General features: G+C 52.5%; 1 protein-coding gene across 2 annotated transcripts; it reads right to left on the bottom strand.

Moving 5' to 3' along the window:
* Positions 1 to 12,072: 12,072 nt before the first annotated feature.
* On the bottom strand, positions 12,073 to 14,785 carry OTX2 (orthodenticle homeobox 2). Of its 2 annotated transcripts, none has more exons than XM_054199982.1 (3): positions 14,689 to 14,785; positions 14,060 to 14,211; positions 12,073 to 12,693 (listed from the first exon to the last, which is right to left on the bottom strand). In XM_054199982.1, exons 1-3 carry the CDS (start codon positions 14,783 to 14,785, stop codon positions 12,073 to 12,075), a joined length of 870 nt encoding a protein of 289 aa, XP_054055957.1. The 2 variants fall into 2 exon arrangements, with proteins under 2 accessions (XP_054055957.1, XP_054055955.1); XM_054199980.1 differs by having other exon boundaries at positions 14,060 to 14,232.
* Between the last annotated feature and the right edge of the window lie 1,917 nt (positions 14,786 to 16,702).

Genomic DNA, 16,702 nt, shown 5'->3' on the forward strand with positions numbered 1-16,702 from the left:
TGAGAAAAGCAACATGCGGTTCCAGCATGAGAGCTGGGCTCTTGCGCCAGTCGCTGCAGCTATGGAGCGGTGACACAAAACCAGCAGCTTCCAAGGGCTGCCCATTTTCCCAGGTGTAGGATTTGAATCGCCAGCTCTGACTGCCAGGGGGAAAGCACAGTTTTAAGGTATCAGCAGTAGCTCGCTTTCGCAGCCTTGAAAGTGCCTGGGGCACCTGGATGATCCCAAACTGATCCCACAGGAGGTCCATCCTACCTGTAGTGTCTCTGTGCCTTGTTGGTAAGACAGGGACGATGAGATTTCCCTTTCTGCCAGGAGCACGTAGCTGTTTTACAACTTCTCTGCTGGTGCCATGTTGCCCGAGGGAGTCAGAGCTGGTATAGCAATATACATTACCAAAGTGCTATTGGGAAATGAAAAGAGACACGGGATGGGGCAACCCGTGTCAGCCTCCGTGGTGGCTTGGAGACGTAGGAAGGAGGAGTTTGGAAGCAGCCTTGGGAACACCCCGTTGGAACAGCCACTGCAGCAGTGTCGCTGGAAATCAGTCACTTCATTAAAAACTGCTCCATTTCCCCAAACGTGATCTCCTGTCTTGTTCCTACCCAGCACAGAGCAAAAGAAACGGGATGGGTGCCACCACTCAGTGTGAGCCATGGCAAGCACAGGATAATGACAGATAGGAGAGCATTCCGCAATTAAAGAAGAAAGCAAACAGGCAGGTCTCAGACCAGTGGAAATGCTGGATCTCTAGACAAAGAACCTCCTACAAGCATGGGAGCATCTGCATAGGCAGCTGACCATGGGGATGAATATGAGAAAATCGAAATCTTGACAGTCTCATGGAGAAAAGGGAAGAGGAGTGAGTGAAACACCATCTCCAGGAATCCTGCCAGGGATCCCGGAGCAGCTGATAAAGGTATTTGATGAGCTTCAGGAACCCCAGAAGAGTGAGATACCGTTTGTTACACAAAATCAAGAGGAAGGGAGGCAAGAGGTACTTGCATTACAGAGGTGGGAACCCTGGCATCGTAATGTTGCCTTGCAGACACCACTGAGTCCCTGATTAGGGACAGGCTCACCTGTGAGACATGACCAGGGTGCGGGTGCCGAGCAGCAGAACCAACCCAAAGCAAGGTCTCCAAATATGGAGGGCAGCAGCAGGGTCCCATGTATGACACAGAGGGCAGAAAGCAAAAACGCTCCAGAGGAGTGATGGGGAACAGAGTCACTTAATGCCTCAACGCCACCACTACTGAAGAGGCAAAAGTCTGTAAGACACACTGCAACTCCAATGTACAACAGGCACCAAGACCATCTCTGCTGTCCTTGGGCCAGGGCAGCGCAATGGCAATCCCTGGGACACCCTCACAATTGTCCCAAAGGACTTCCAGACACCATGAAGGATCGTTAGGACATATTTGGTGTGGAATAGAGGTGGGTCCAAGAGGACAATTCTCAACTGCAGCAGCTGCCAAAGGAGCTGGCTGGAGGTCGAGGCCCACGGATGTCCGTGATAGGGGACACACTATGAGATTGCTCAAAGGGACTTCAGAGCTTCATAAAAGAGAACGGAGCAAAAGACCATCTGGCCCTACCACTGCATACAACTGGCCCTTAGTCGTAAGACCTTATCCTCCAAATCAAGCCAGTGATCAACTTTAAGTCATCCCTGTTTCTGCTAGATGTATTTCTGTGTTGTGGACACAAAGCAGGTGAGACCAGTGCTCAAGGGAGCTGGGACAAGCAATCCCTCACTCCACTGGAGATCTGGCCTCACGCAGGAGGTGACAGTGATCCCTCAGGCTCCCTTTCAGTCACAGACACAAGTTGCAACAAAGGACAGATGGGAAAAAACTCTCCTCCGTGAGCACAGTTACACCCTTGGGCAGAAACCAGAGAAGCTAACAGGAAAGAGGATGGAGACATCCTTGGAGATACTCCAAATTTGACTAAAGCAACATGATTTAACTTTGAAGTTAGCTCCACATTGAGCAGAATCTAGGACTGGAGACCTTCAGAGGTCCCTTCAAACTTGAATTGTTCTATGACTTTTCTGTTCTATGACTATCCAGTTTATGCAGAATGTTGTCTAACAAGAAGCAGCCAACGTGAATTTGTCAAGAACAAATCTACCCAGAGCAGGGAGCAACTGCAATTGGAGCAACCGAATGGAGCAACCAGTGCTGGGCTGCTCCATCCCAGGGGAGAGGTTACTGATCCTCACCATTCCCTTTGTCCTTCCCTGCAGCTTCCCATCCCCTCAGAGAGCTGCTGGCACAGCTCCACATGCAGTCAATCTCTAAACTAACAGAGTCACCCAGGCTACTAAAATGCCTCTGTTAAAAGGCATGCATGTGGAGGGGGCATAAGTCTTGATCAGGCAGCACCTCGAGGAGGATGCATGACGGCTGCCAACCTGTGAAAACACACATGGGAGACACTGGAAAGGGGGAGGTGGGGAAGGATGCCGTGACCCTGTTTGTCGAAGCAAAGCGATGAAGAGATCTGCTGAAAGGTGAAGCAGCTTGGGTTTGTTTGCTGACACCTCACTGCTTGGATACTCAAACCTTGCAATCCTTTGCCACCCTTTGGCAATAGCACAGTCGTGTCTGCCTTGCGTCCCTCTCCTTTATCTCTATTTTGTAATGCAACTAACAAGAAACTCTTTCAAAACAATGGCACACTCATGCCTGTCCTTGCTGAAAGCAAATGATTAACAGCTAAGCTCAACTTCCCACCGATCATCACTCTATACCTGAAGATTTTCTTTGGTGAAAGTTGTGGTGGAGCGTGTATCCTGCTTGGGTTCATGTAACCGGGGAGGACTGAACTGCCGTCCTTGCCTCTCTTCTGGGTTGCACTGCTTCCAAATCCATCAGCTGCTATCGCCATGGTAGCACTTGAGCCAGGAATATGGAGTATCAGAAAAGTCCCTCTCTTCCAACACTGAACAAGTAACTGAAATGGAAAATGACCCCTAAAAGACCTTTAGATCCCTTCCCAGCCCTCTGGTTTCTCCTTATGGATGAAAATAAAACAGTTTGTGTTTATCTTGCCTCATCCTGTCCTGATGACATCTGGAAGAGTCTTCCAGCCATCACGGGTAGTGGGGGTACGCACTGGCCACCTCCGCTGGGACGCAATCAGGAAGGAGAGATGTGCCATAAACAGCAGCAGTCTGCACCCGTTTTGTGTTTTAACGGGTTCAAGAGTCGGTGTTAGCATATGCTAACCACTCTTTGCAGGGTGATCATTATGCAAATGCCTACAGTAAACAGGTAGGAAATTAGATCTAATCAGGACAACCCCCTCCCTCCCCTCTCCTGACACAGGGAAGTTGACTCGATCGCATTGCTCGCGGTAAATACCAAGAGAAGGCTGAATTCCAGCCTCAAACCTCAGTTTTTCATTTGTCCTTTTGTTCTCCTGTGTTGGGTTTCTTGCATAAGTCACTGGAAACCTAAGGGCAGCCTTGTGATTGCTTTAATTTTAAAGCTCCCGGAACAGGCTGGTATGGCTGGAGCTAGAATTAATACCGCTTGTGGATTTCTGTGATTTGAAGGCAAATCAAAAATAAGCACGTCATGCCTGGTCTCCATGAGTAATTTAACTCTGTATAATATCTAATCGCTGCCTATTAAACTGCAGAGTGAGTAAAGAGGCTGTCTGGTAATACTGGTGGGACGTTTACGGTCACAGATTCCCAGTATGAGCCCATGAGCATCACTGGTTGCTCTGATTATCAGGACACCTACACCTCTTGGGTGCTGCCAGGGAGGAGGGGGTGGTCACGCAGCTGACTTCTGTCTCGCACTCCCTCTCCCCATGCAGCTCAGCCCATCTCCTGCATTTGCAACACCTTGGCTCCTCGGAGCCCAAGTGCCAGACACAACTGGTCGATTTGGCCCATTCAGAGGCTGTGCCTGGCATGGGAACGCCAGCCTTGCGGCTCATCACATCATATGTGTGGTGTCACACAATTGGGTTGGGACAAGGCCCCTTGTTTGACCCTGCTGCCTTGTCCCCAGCCCAGCAAGCATGACGCCCATGGCCAAAGTCTCTTCAGGCTCCCTTGCCAGGCACTTTATCATTCTGACACCAAAACTGCTCACAAACATAGCACAGACAGAGCTAATCCTGAGGCAAATGCAGACCGCAGAGCAAACTGCTTCTGCCCCTACCATCAGTGGTCCTCCATGCCCTGCCTGCCCCATCCAGTAAGCATTGCCCTTTTCCCTGGGTCCTCTCTGCTTGTCCTCTTCCCAGCTGGGCTAAGGATGCCCTCTACAAGGCTCAGGTCCTGGGTTTAGCAAAACTCAGCCTCACAGATGCCTTCAAAAGGACCAGACATCATCTTGCAGCAGATATTAAAGGCTGTGACCAAGTAATAACAACTGTTTGCTGCGGTATCTATGCAAAGATTGAGGCAATTAAGGTATCACAGGCAGCAGCATAAAAGCCACATAAGGTGACTTCTCAGCCATGATGATGGTCCTCCATTGTACATAGGCCCCAGGACATCTGTGTGAGAAATGGGTGCTGCAGGGTCACCCTGGTGAGGAGGGACCTGCATGTCCCTTGGCACCCCAGGGTGCTACTCGATTGTCTTTTTGCCTTTGGTTATTGCAGTCTGAGCCGATGGTATGGTGGTGGGGGAAGCCTCAATAGGCCCTCACTTGCCAGTGATGCCATCAAAGTAGAAAATGAAGTGGCAGAGACTAGGATTTTCTCTGGGAAATTGGACATATAGGGACTGTTTTAATAGGGTTGCATCAATACAAGTAATTAAATACATGTAGTGAGGCTCTAATTTTGGTCTCAGTTACATAGGGACCAGTGTGATACCACAGGGTGACCTCTGCATCTGCACAGTACTTCCCACCAAACTCCAAATAGCTCCAGCACGCTGTTTATTACTGATTTTCAATCGATCTGCCACCATCCCTTCCGATTTCACAGACTTGCAGCAGACCCAGGTGACCCATTTGAGCATTGGCACCCCGCAAAATGCTGAAGGCACTCCCCCAAAGCACAGGGAAAGAGGTTCATATCTCTCTGCAGTGACCCCTTCTGCAGTCACCTCTCTCGGCGTTGATATGGGAGGCCAGGAGGCAGGAATGAGCTTTGGCAGCCTTTCGCAGCTTAATTCGCCCCTGGCAGTACCTGCCAAAGGAGGCGGATAGTTTGCACACCTGGAGAGGTTGGCACTGTGTCCCAGGTCCCAGGGGAGAGGGAGGCCAGTGGTGCAGCAAGGCTGACCCAAACTGCTCCAGGAAATCCTTGCAAGACATTTCCCAAGGCTGAGTTACCTTAGGGATCCCTGCGTTGCTTTTCCATTGGGATGGTGGCCTTGTTCCACTGCAGATGGCCTCTTCCATGCACATGGGAAAGGCCAGGCAGTGGTGGCATGCTGTGCTTCTGCCACACTTTTCTTGGATGAGCCTTCAACCTGGGGCTCCTTCAGCCTGGAGGTCCTACCATAACACAAATCTCAGCAGGACAGGCCACCCCTTCCACTGGTACCCTGATCTCTGGTGCCCATCTCTCAGCTCTCTGCTACACCCTCTGTGTTTGATTTGCCGTGTCCAAAGATTGTCCAAAAGCAATTTTTCCCAGGAACCAACTGGTGAGTACTCCATCCTCTAAGAAAGTCCTGCACATAGCCCTGAAACAACGGAGTAACCTGGATGGTTTCAGTAAAGGATGTGCCATATTTGTATTTTAAGTAATTATGGGCAGGAGTGAACACCTACTGCATATCTTTTAGAAAGGCACACAGTTATTTGACTGTAGTACTTCAAAAATCCCGCAGCTCTTCCATGTCCTAAGGCAATTTGTTTCAGCTGATAACTTACTTGTCTCTGATGTCCACTTTGGGTTAATCTTCCTTTAACCTGGCAGCCTGGGTGCTATTGCCAGATGGATAAACACACGCTTTTGTCTTCCATGTAATGCTCCGTACTCACCAAATATACTTCTATATCATATATACATATATCTATATCTTCTCGACCTTCTCTTGGATAACTCCATATATTGACAGGACCTCCCCAGGTACCCTCTCCCAGGCAGGTTCCCCACTCCTTGAGATGCTTTCATGGCTCTTCCTCAACCCTTCCTAATTTTCCACTTTCCTTTTCAAGGCCTGGCCCTGAGACCGGACAACAACATTTCAGCAGAGGTCTCCGCTCCTACCTGATTTGGGTATTTCCAGGGTTTCACTGACAATATCCCTGCCCTCATCCCCTCACTGACCCAGGGCTGAAGCAATAGCGGCTCTGGCAGAAATATTGCATCTGTCATTACCAGCATCCACATGAGAATAAATATCAGGGTCCCTACCTGTGAGCACATGAGGGGAGGCAGGGGGAGAGCCAGCTCCTCCTTGAAAACAGAAAACAACAGAAACACGGTCTGGTTTATCCAGCAATTAACTCCGTGGGGATTGCTGTAAGGAGGTCTCTGGTCTCGCAGAGGCACCTCCTTTCCTCTTGGTCTCCTTTTAATGATGCTACCTTGGCCTTCCAAATTTAATTACCAAGTAATTACACATCATGTGCAGTGGCTTGGTCCTGGCAAAGGCTGAGTGTCACCAGGAGGTATCTGAGACCAAGTGTTTTTTCTGTGCACTGAAGGGGAGTCCCCACCGCTCTCTCCAACTCTGCATCCCTAATGGGGAAAACCCAAAACTGGGGTCAAGCCCCAGGATGGCACAGTGTGTGACCACACACAGGGGGACATCACTGTCACAGGTCATCCTTTGTTCCCCAGACCACATGATGCTGTTCCCAAATCTGTTTAAATGAAGAATGGGGAAGGGACCATGCCAAAGAAGATGCTTTCTTTTTGGCACATCCCACACTAAGAAGTATTTGCCGATAAGCTGATAATCAGGTGGCCTGGCCACCCCCGGTACGTTAGACCTTGCTGCTTAGAGAATATTTGATCATACGTGTCTCCATTAGGAGTTTGTAATCCGCTATCGCAGCATTTGAGAGCCATTTGAGTATAAGGAGATTTTTATTAATGGTTCATGAGCCTAAAAGTCAAAATTGACTCTCAGAGCAGATTTTAACAGCTTGTGCGGCATTTATATATTTATCTGTCTCTTCACTCACCTCTTCTCCCGACTGCCATCACCTCCCTCTGCTCTGCCCCAGCGCTGAGGTGCAGCACCAATAACAGCAGCAGGGAGACACTGGGCAGCGTCAGCAGCTGGATCTGTCGAATGGCATTTCTCCTTCCCTTCTGTCTTTTCCTTTCCTTTCCTTTCCTTTCCTTTCCTTTCCTTTCCTTTCCTTTCCTTTCCTTTCCTTTCCTTTCCTTTCCTTGCCTTGCCTTGCCTTGCCTTGCCTTGCCTTCCCTTCCCTTCCCTTCCCTTCCCTTCCCTTCCCTTCCCTTCCCTTCCCTTCCCTTCCCTTCCCTTCCCTTCCTTTTCCCTATTCTTTCAAATCCTTCCCTTCCCTTCCCTTCCCCCACCAGGGTTCTCCCCCTTCACCCCAGCACTGGCACAGCCGCTTCCACCCACAGGCACTGGTGCTATAGGCACCGCCATATCATATCCACCTGCGCCATATGCATTGCTGTACGTGAGTGTATACCCATGCACTGACACGTGCATTCATGCAATAGGTGTTTATGATAAGCATCAACACCTGCATTTATGCCGTACACATTGGTGCCATGTATAGGTAAGCGCTGATGTGCGCATTTATGATACATACATTCATAGGTGTGCATTTACATATGCATTTCTATGCTATATCCACGCGTATGCGTTGATACGAGCATTCATGCTATATGCAGCTATAGATACGCAGGATGCTGCTCTGTGGTGTATATGTGGGGTGGGTGTCTATGGGGAGGAGGGGTGTGTGGAGGCTCTGAGCCCTCCCTGCAGGGCTGGGAGAGGGGAGCAGAGGTGTCCCCTCCCCAGGTGACGGTCCCCAGCATGGGCTGGGGGTGAGGGAGTCCACGGCACCCCTCCCAGAACCATGGGGAGCTGCCTTCTGTGGTTTGCCTCCCACCCCCCTGAGCCTGCATGGACCCAGGGAGGGGACCTGTCTTCCCCTGCTCTTTGGGAAATGGGGGACACAGGGTGGGGGGCTCCTCTAGTGTCCCCTTTCATACCCCAAAACCAGACGGGGTCCAGGACCCAAACCAAGCCCCTCCAAACTCACCCCACCAGCCCTACACCTGCCACTCCAGAAACCCCAGTGAAAGCGAGTGTCGGGGCTTTGGGGGTGCCCCCCCCCCAGCACCAGGTGGGGAAGTTCTGCTGTGAATCCCTAAATCCGGCTTTTTTTTTTTTTTCCAGTAATTCTCCCCCGTCTCCTTGGAAACTGGCAGTGCTCCCCAGCCCTGGGCTGCTCCTGGCGATGGAGTCACCCCAAAACCTGCCCGTGCTTTGGGGCTCCCTGGGCTTGGCTCAGCCTGGGGTGGGAGCAGAGCTGCCCCCAGTGGGGGCTGCTTACTGGGGAGAGACTGGGCACTGTGGGCTGGCAAGGAGTGGCCAGGGAATGGGAATGGGCAGGGAGTGGGCAGGGAACTGGCAGGGAGCAGACAGGGGACAACAAGGAGGATGGGGCAAGGAGCAGGCAGGGAGCAGGCAGGGAGCAGGCAGCCTGTGGGCAGGGTGCAGGCAGGCGAACAGACAGGGAATTGGGCAGGGAATTGGACAGGGAAGCGAGCCAGGAGCAGGAGGGGATGAGACAAGGAGGAGCAGGCAGCGAGCAGGCAGAAGAGATGGAGCCGGCATTTGAGGCAGCTCAACTGTGGTTGGGGGTCAAGACTTCCCTCCTGGTTTTCTGCTTTTTCAATTTTTTGGGTTGATTTTGTTTTTGTTTTTTCCCCTCTGGTGGGAAACGTCACCCTGCAGAACAGGGAGAGGACTCACTTATATGTGTATTTTTGGGAGGTGAAGGGACGGCTCAAACAAAATGCCCTTCTAATCAGCTCTTTGCCCCTAAATCCAGCTTTCCAACACTAAATCGATGGTCCTCCCAACTTTTCTCCTGATTTTATTGGATCCAGAATTGCCTCCCACAGCCTGAGTTCAGTGGAAACAAATTCAGCTGGAAGACCTAAAACGTTAAAAATGAAAAAGGAGTTAAAATGCTCTTTATATAATATTCTGTGTTTGCCAGCTCACCTTGGGATTTTGCCCTTTGCCCACGCGAGTGTCCATTTAAATTAAAATCAGAAACAACCAGGTAGAGAAAAATGTGGGAAGTGCAAAAAACCAGGGAAAATTCAGAGAAATTCCTGCCATGAATTGGCTTTTTCTGATAAAAATGAGCTGTAGCCGGAGGAGCTCGTCCCTAACAGGCGGGGAAATACTCAGGAAAGAAAAGTAAAAGATAAGATGGGAAAAGCAAAATGGGAAGAAAGGCTTAAAAAAAATAAAATAATTAAAAGCCCAGGAAACAAAGAGCTTTTCCAGGCAGGTGGGATGCTGCACCCCAAGTTCAACGAGGACTTGCTTTTACTGAGTGTATGTTGCTTGAATAGGGTTTTTTCGGGGAGTAAACTTTGTTGTTTTGAACCAAATCCGTGGAGAAATGAAACTTTCGGCGAGGAGCTGGTGGTGAGGACGTGACTGAGCCACCCCCGGCAGCCCCAGCCTCCGCACTGCCTTGTGCTTCCTAAGCCCTCCCCGCACACCCTGCCATTAATAATTGAAAAAAAAAAAAAAAGAATAAATGAGAAAAATCACCGACCGACAAGCGCTAACACCGAGCAACGTAAAAACTCGCCTTGGTTCGGGGTTTATTGTAGAGGCTGGTCTCTGCTGGCGGTGGCGGGGGCCGTGAGTGCCGCAGTGGGATTGCCGTTGCCCGCAGAAGGGGGACAGCCCATTTGGGATGCGGAGATGGGAAGCCAAGGGATGGCCGGAGAGGCACCGCCGCAGCCTTTCTGCTTCCCAGTGCTGGGGACCACGGTGGCCACGCGCCTGTGGCCCCTGGTGGCCCACGGGGAGGAGGGGGCTGGTGACAAACCACGGGGGATAGCCGGTGACAGGGAGCAGGACGATGGTGGGTGCTTTTTTTCAGCCTCTCTCTCTTTCCAGAGGTCCTTTTTTTTGCTGCTTTAAATCCAAACCTGCGTTAAATCAGCACGGGAAGGAGAAAGGGAGAGAGAGGGAGAAGGACAGAGAAAGAGCCACTGGGAGCAGGGATGCTTGGGAAGGGCCCGATCCTGTATCACAGGGCGCTGTGTCTTCAACTCACGGAACTGTAGCTTAAAAACTTGTCCCCCCCACCTCCTTCCCCAGCACCTCCGCTCAGATGGTCCTGCCTGATGGTTCCCAGGTCCCCCTTTTTCCTCCCTGGATCAGCCTGGAAAGTTTAGGGATCTCCCCAAAAGCCACTGGGGACCGGCACCTCCCGGAAGGGCACAGAGCCAAGGCTTCCGTCCCTCCCCACAACGAGATTTAGGAAAGCTTAGAGGTGGGGAGGTCACATTAGCCAAGCTCTGTTTGTAATGAGCGAGGGTTTTTTTGCTTTAAAAAATAAAAATAAAAACCAAATAAAATAATCCCCCCTTCGCTTTCCTTCCTTCACCTCGGGGAGCCGCCGGCAAACCCCCCTTTGTCTCGGCGCTACAGACGCAGCCGGACCTTCCTGGTCCCGCGCCTAGCTCCAGCCGGGAAACCCCTGCGGCAGACGGCATCGCCCCGCGCCGTCACTCGCTGGATGCGATTAAAATGGAAGACAACCATCAAGTGTGCTAGAACCATTTTAATATAATTATACATATCTGCCAAATCCAGGAAAAAAAAAAAAAGGTTTATGCATATATATTTTTTTTTTCTTTTTTTTTTTTTTCAGTTAACATCTGCAAGCATAAACGACAACGAATTTCTCGGTTTAAATTCATCCAGGTCAGAGCAACTGCCCAAAGTCCTGTTGGATTTGAGGGTTACCGCCAGCGTGGCCGGCCGTAAGTGAGCTCCAGAGGAGTTTCATGTCCTCAGGTGGGGTTTATTCGGTCTTTTCTCTTTCATTCAGAGACAGTTTATTGTAAAAAGTTTCAGTGCAGCTCACCTTGGGTGAAAGGCGATTGTGTTTTTTTGTGTTTTTCTTTTTTCTTTTTTTTCAATATATATTTTTTTATTATTATTTTTTAAAAGGTGATAATAGGTAACTCAGTTGCTCTGAATTTCACTTATAATTATAACCTATTTAAATCACAGCCGAACTCCCGCTGGTGCAGAGTTCGTAGTTGCATACAATACAGGAGATCACAGTTTTGAAGTCTAGCACAGATTAAAAACCACAGATGTACCATTTATATAAGACACACACTGATTGTCTCTTAAAAACTACATATTGACTCCTTATGAACATTATCTTTTTTTTTTTTTTTTCTTAATCTTTAAATAAAGTAGTGCAGCTAGGACAATCAGTCACACAACCCACACAGCCCTGAACCGAGTTCTCCGGGTGCCAACTTGAGCAAGCTGGGCGTCAAACAGTTGGATGAGCTCGAGAGAGAGAGAAAGAAAGAGGGAGGGAGGGAGAAAAAGAGGGAGAAAAAGAGAGAGATGCTGTCCATTCCGAATATTTTAACCGAGGGTTGGCTAACACATTGGAAACCTCTGGGTGAAGGATCTTTCCACGCACACACAAAAAAAAGAAATAAAAACCTAGACTTTTTTTTTTTTGGACTTTTTTTTTTTTTTTTAAAACTGGCCTGTAGGGTGGGACGATCTCCCACCTCTTCCAAACAAAGAAACCCAACAATTGCCTAAAACTAGAAAGAACACAGATGGGTCTGTCTGTTTTCTGCTCACTAGATGATCTGTCCGTTTAAGGCCTTCCTCCTCCATTTTTTCCTCTTTTATTATTCCTTTTCCAGAGCGTCTGAGCAGGAGATGAGTCCGAACGGGATCACACCAACACTGTCCTCCCCCTCTTGTCGCTGTTGGTTTTTTATTTTTTTTGTTCGTTTGTTTTGTCCGTTGAGTTATTTTTCTCTTTAATTTAACCAAGACCTGACTAAAACTGGAGCGTTACACACCAGCCTGTTCCTTCTCATCGCGGTTTCTCTTGTTACCACAAAGGTTCTTCACAAAACCTGGAACTTCCATGATGACGTCTGGTCCTTATAATCCAAGCAGTCAGCATTGAAGTTTAACTTCCAGGAGGCGGTTTGGTCTTTATAATCCAAGCAATCGGTGGTGGAGTTAAAGCCCAAACTGGAGGCTCCATAACCCTGGGTGGAGAGGGAGGCCGGAGACTGGTTGAGGTGGCTGGTGACCGCGTTGGCACCCATGGGACTCAGGGTGGCCCCTGGGCCGGGAAGCTGGTGGTGCATAGGGGTCAAGTAAGATCCACAGTCCATCCCTCCGAAATAGGAGGTCGAGCCAGCATATCCTTGGCTGTAGCCTGATGCCTGGGTGTAGGTCATGGGGTAGGATCTCTGCATGCAGGAGGAAGAGGTGGACAAGGGATCGGAGAGCGGGGAGATGGACGCTGGGCTCCAGATGGAGACAGGGGCGCTGCTGCTGGAAATGGTGGGGACGGAGGTGCTGGAGGGGGGAGTGAACTGCCCGCTGGTCCCACTCTCCGAACTCACTTCCCGGGCTGGCGAATTCTTCTTTTTTGCTGGCCGCACCTTGTTCTGGCCCCCGTTCTGCTGCTGCTGCTGCTGCTGCCGGCACTTGGCTCGGCGGTTTTTAAACCATACCTGGAGACGGAGAGCCGGGGAGGGAGAGAGGAAAAAAAAATCCTGGGGTTAGGGATGCACGAGCAAACCCAAGGCGGGGAAAAGAGCCGGTGGTGGTGGGGACTTCGCTGGGGAGGGGGCACTCAAAGCGCTCCCCGGCAAGTGGAGGGTTGCAGGCTGCTGCAAAGAAAAGCTCCGGGGCTCCCCCTCCCTGAGATCATTAGCAGTAATAACAAGTGGAAATGGGCAAATCAAACTGCTTAATAAGGTCACTTTTGGGGGGAAAACGCAGGGGTGCACTCCCTATTTGCTGTTTGCCAGCCGGAGACCCCCAGGAATCATCATTTAAGGCCTATTGAAGTCAAGCCCTTAATTAGAAACAATAGAGCATCAGAAAGGGAGGGAACAATTAGGGAAACAGAGGCAGGGGTTGGGGAGGAGGGGGGTAAAGATGTCTCATTTACCAGCCAAATAGACCCTCTGCTCTCCCCACCAGCCAGGCCCATCTCCCCCGCTTTTAGTGGGGACCAAGGGGGCTGGGTCTGGGGAGGAGGGGGTGCTGGGGAGGTTTCAAGGGGGGCGATCCCGGTCCCTGGTGGCCACGCTCTGCTGGGGCACAGCACCAGGCAGCTTTGGGAAGCCTGGCAGGGAGGAAAGCCGGAGGGACGGCTTTGGAGATGTCCTGTGCCAGGAGCAGGGGTGTCCTGGATCCGTGCTGGGGGAGCAGCACAGGCCCCCCAGGCCCACCCTCCTGCCAGCAGCACCTCCAAAATGCTGTCTGGATTGGGTTCCTGCAGGCTGCTTGTGGAGGAGACACAGCCCAGCCCCAGGAGAGGCGTCCCCTCCGCCAGTCTCTTCTCGCTTATCAAAGTCCCTTCAAAGGGAGAGGGAAGCCCCCAGCCTGTACTAGTGTGAAAGGGGATCCCAGTCTGGCCTTGCTCCAGGGATGCGGGGATCCCTGGGGAAGGGGGGGCGGGATACTTTACAGCTTCCACAGGGACCCCAAACGCCTGCAGGACGGGCTGGGATTTGGCACCCAGGGCACGGCACAATGCAGAGCCTGGGGATGCTGGGGAGCCCTCCCCGGCTCAGAAAGGCCGAGGGGGCTGGGGAGGGCTGCGGGCGGCTCAGGAGCCGGGATCTGGGAGCTGCACCAACGCCGCCAGTGCACAGGGAGGAAGAAGAGGGCAAGCTCTAACCCTGGGGAGGCAAATTGCCGCTCCATCCCCCCCTGCACCCTCACCCATCCATGAGCCTCCTTCACCCCACAGGGACTTTATTTCGCTCCAGGACCAACCCCATCCCCTAAAACCAGCCCCAGCTAGGACTGAGGTGGGGGACAGGCAGGGGATCTCCGCCCCCCCCCCCCCCCGCCCCCGCTTCCTACCTGCACTCTGGACTCGGGCAGGTTGATTTTCAGCGCCACCTCCTCCCGCATGAAGATGTCGGGGTATCGGGTCTTGGCAAAAAGGGCCTCCAGCACATCCAGCTGTGCCCGGGTGAAGGTCGTGCGCTCCCGCCGCTGCTTTCGGGGGGTGGCTGCGAAAGGAGACAGAGGCCCTGGCTGTCATTCAGCAGCCCCTCAAATCCCCTGTGTCCCCTCCATCCCCAACCCCAGGGGGGCACCCCCATTCCCTTCTCCTCTCCTGGGCGACCCGCACCCCAATTCTCAGCCGCCATCAGCAATCCCACCCCCTCCCCATCTCCCCTGGATGGGTCTGGAGCATCTGCCCCTCAGCCTCCAGCAGGAATGATGTACTTTAAAAGGTAGAATGTACTTTTTAAAGGGTAAAGTATGTTCTAGAAGGTCTTTGCAGACCCTTCCCCGGATAAAAAGTTGAGGGTGAGGAGGAAGGGAAGAAAGGGGGGGGGGCCCACGCCCCTCCACCATCACGGTCCCTGGGCACGTTGTACCTCCAAAAGTCTCCAAGAGCCCGGCGGCTTCGCCTCCGTGGGGCGAAAAGTGGGGGGAGAGAGAGCGCGGGGAGGGGGAAAGGGAAGAAAAACGTGGCTTACCGGGATAACCGACGGACGGATGCAACAAATCCATGCCCGAGGTTGTGAGACTCAGGCCATTGACTGCGTAAGGTGGTTGCTTAAGATAAGACATCATGCTAAAGTTGTGGCGGGGAGGAGAGTTGGCCGAAATCCGGGCGAGGGGGAGCCGCCCGAGCGCCCTGCCTGCCCCGGGCGGTGCCTGGGGGTGCCGTCGGGCGGGGGGGGCCGCCAGGTGCCTGTGGAGGAGACAGAGGAGGGAGGGAAGGGGGGAGGGGGGTCAGGCCGCTGCCCCCCCCTTCAGCTTTTATCCCCGCTGCCTTCCCCCGTCAAATCCTCCAGCTCGTAAAGCCGGACCCCAGCCGGATTTGGGAGCGGGGAGAGACTGACTAGATAAACGCATCTCTCCCAAAAAAGGGGCGAGGAGAGAAGGGGAGGGGAAGGGGGGGGGTTGGGGGGGAACATCCCAGCCAGTAATTACTGCCCGAACAAAACCCCCCCATGCCTTCAACTGCCCGCATTGTACGGCAGCCCGGGGCATTTGCATAGGATTCCCGGCCGGGCACCGGCTAATTGTCTCAAGCAAAACTTGATTGGGGCCATTGGCAGACACAAAGAACCCCTCGGCTAAATAAATAATGCAGATAACAAAGCCCAAGGGTGAAAAACAAAGAAACAATTCAAGAAACCTATCTCTCCCCTAGTCTCTTGCAAGGACTTTAATTATCCCAGGTTTGGGCAACATTCAAACCTTCCCACCCCCTCTCTTTCCCCTTCCCACCCCCCTCCCCCGACGTTGCTGCATTTCAGAGCTCAAATGCCCGCTCGGGAAGAGACAAACTTTTCTGCTCTACCGCCATCACTCCACGTCTGCAGTAATTTCCACCGGCCATTTGCACCTAATTAGTACGGCGGGTAATTAGATTTGGAGGCAAGTAACAGATTTATTAGGCTTTCAAGAAACTCTTGATGACGGAGCTGAAGCTAAACAAACACCTCGGTGGGGAGCGGCCCCGGGACGGCCCCGGCGGGTGGGCGAGCGAGTGGGCGAGCGGCTCCCCCGGCCCCGGCTCCCCCGGGGGCTCCGCTCGCTGCCCCGGTGGGGCCGGGCGCTTGGCAGCGGGAGGCGAGGGGAGGCGGGGGGGAACCCAAACACACCCTCCGCCAAAAAATGGCCGACAAGGGGCCAGCCCGGGGTTCTTCAAAGGGTTAAGACTATTTTCCACCTAGAAAATATCTTTTTTGTTTGTTTGGGGTTTTTTTGTGCAAAATCTCGCCCTTCCGTCCATTCCCACCGGCCGTCGGAAAAACGAACTCCAGCGCAACTTTTCTTCCCCAATAGCTCAAAACTCGGTGTTTCGGGTAACAAGCGCGCACGGGAGCGGAGCCGCCTCCACGAAGGGTTCTGCCGGACCCCCCCGGCCCCTGTGCACCCCCCGCCCGGCCCCGTCGGTGCCAGTTTATCCGCGGTGCGGAGTTTCCCCTTTTCCCCACCGGTGGAAGTGCTTTGCAGCCCTCAAAATGCGCATCTAGCGCGAGGAGCGCAGGGTCGGGCCCCGCTTTTAACACACACACCCGGGCGGGGGGGGGAGGCTGGAGAGGGGCAGCTTTGCCGAGGGGGGAGCCGGTGTCCGGGCGAGACTTAGCCTCCAATTTATTCGCCAGCGCAGAATGCGCGGGAGAGTAAAAATGGGTTTGCTGCACGCTTAAAAAGGAGCAAGCAAACAAACAAAAACTCAAAAAAAACCCCAACCCAACAAAAAAGCATAAAACAACCCCAAACCTCCGCTCTGTTAAACTCGGCGGCATCCCGACGAGGCGCCAGCCCAGCGCGGCCGCCCGCGGAGCCGCTCGCCCGCGGCCGCGCATCCCGGCGCTGCCCCGCAGCCCGCGGAGCAACGGCTCCGCTCCGCAATCTGTCACCTTTCCCCCTCCCCAACCCCCACCCCGCTCCGCAAAGAGCCCGGCTACCAGTTGCTCTGCCCTCGCTCAATAATAATTACCCCGTCCGAGAATTAATTATAATAAATGTTTT

Source organism: Rissa tridactyla, chromosome 4 (genome assembly GCF_028500815.1).
Source record: "Rissa tridactyla isolate bRisTri1 chromosome 4, bRisTri1.patW.cur.20221130, whole genome shotgun sequence".
NCBI classification, from domain to species: Eukaryota; Metazoa; Chordata; class Aves; order Charadriiformes; family Laridae; genus Rissa; species Rissa tridactyla.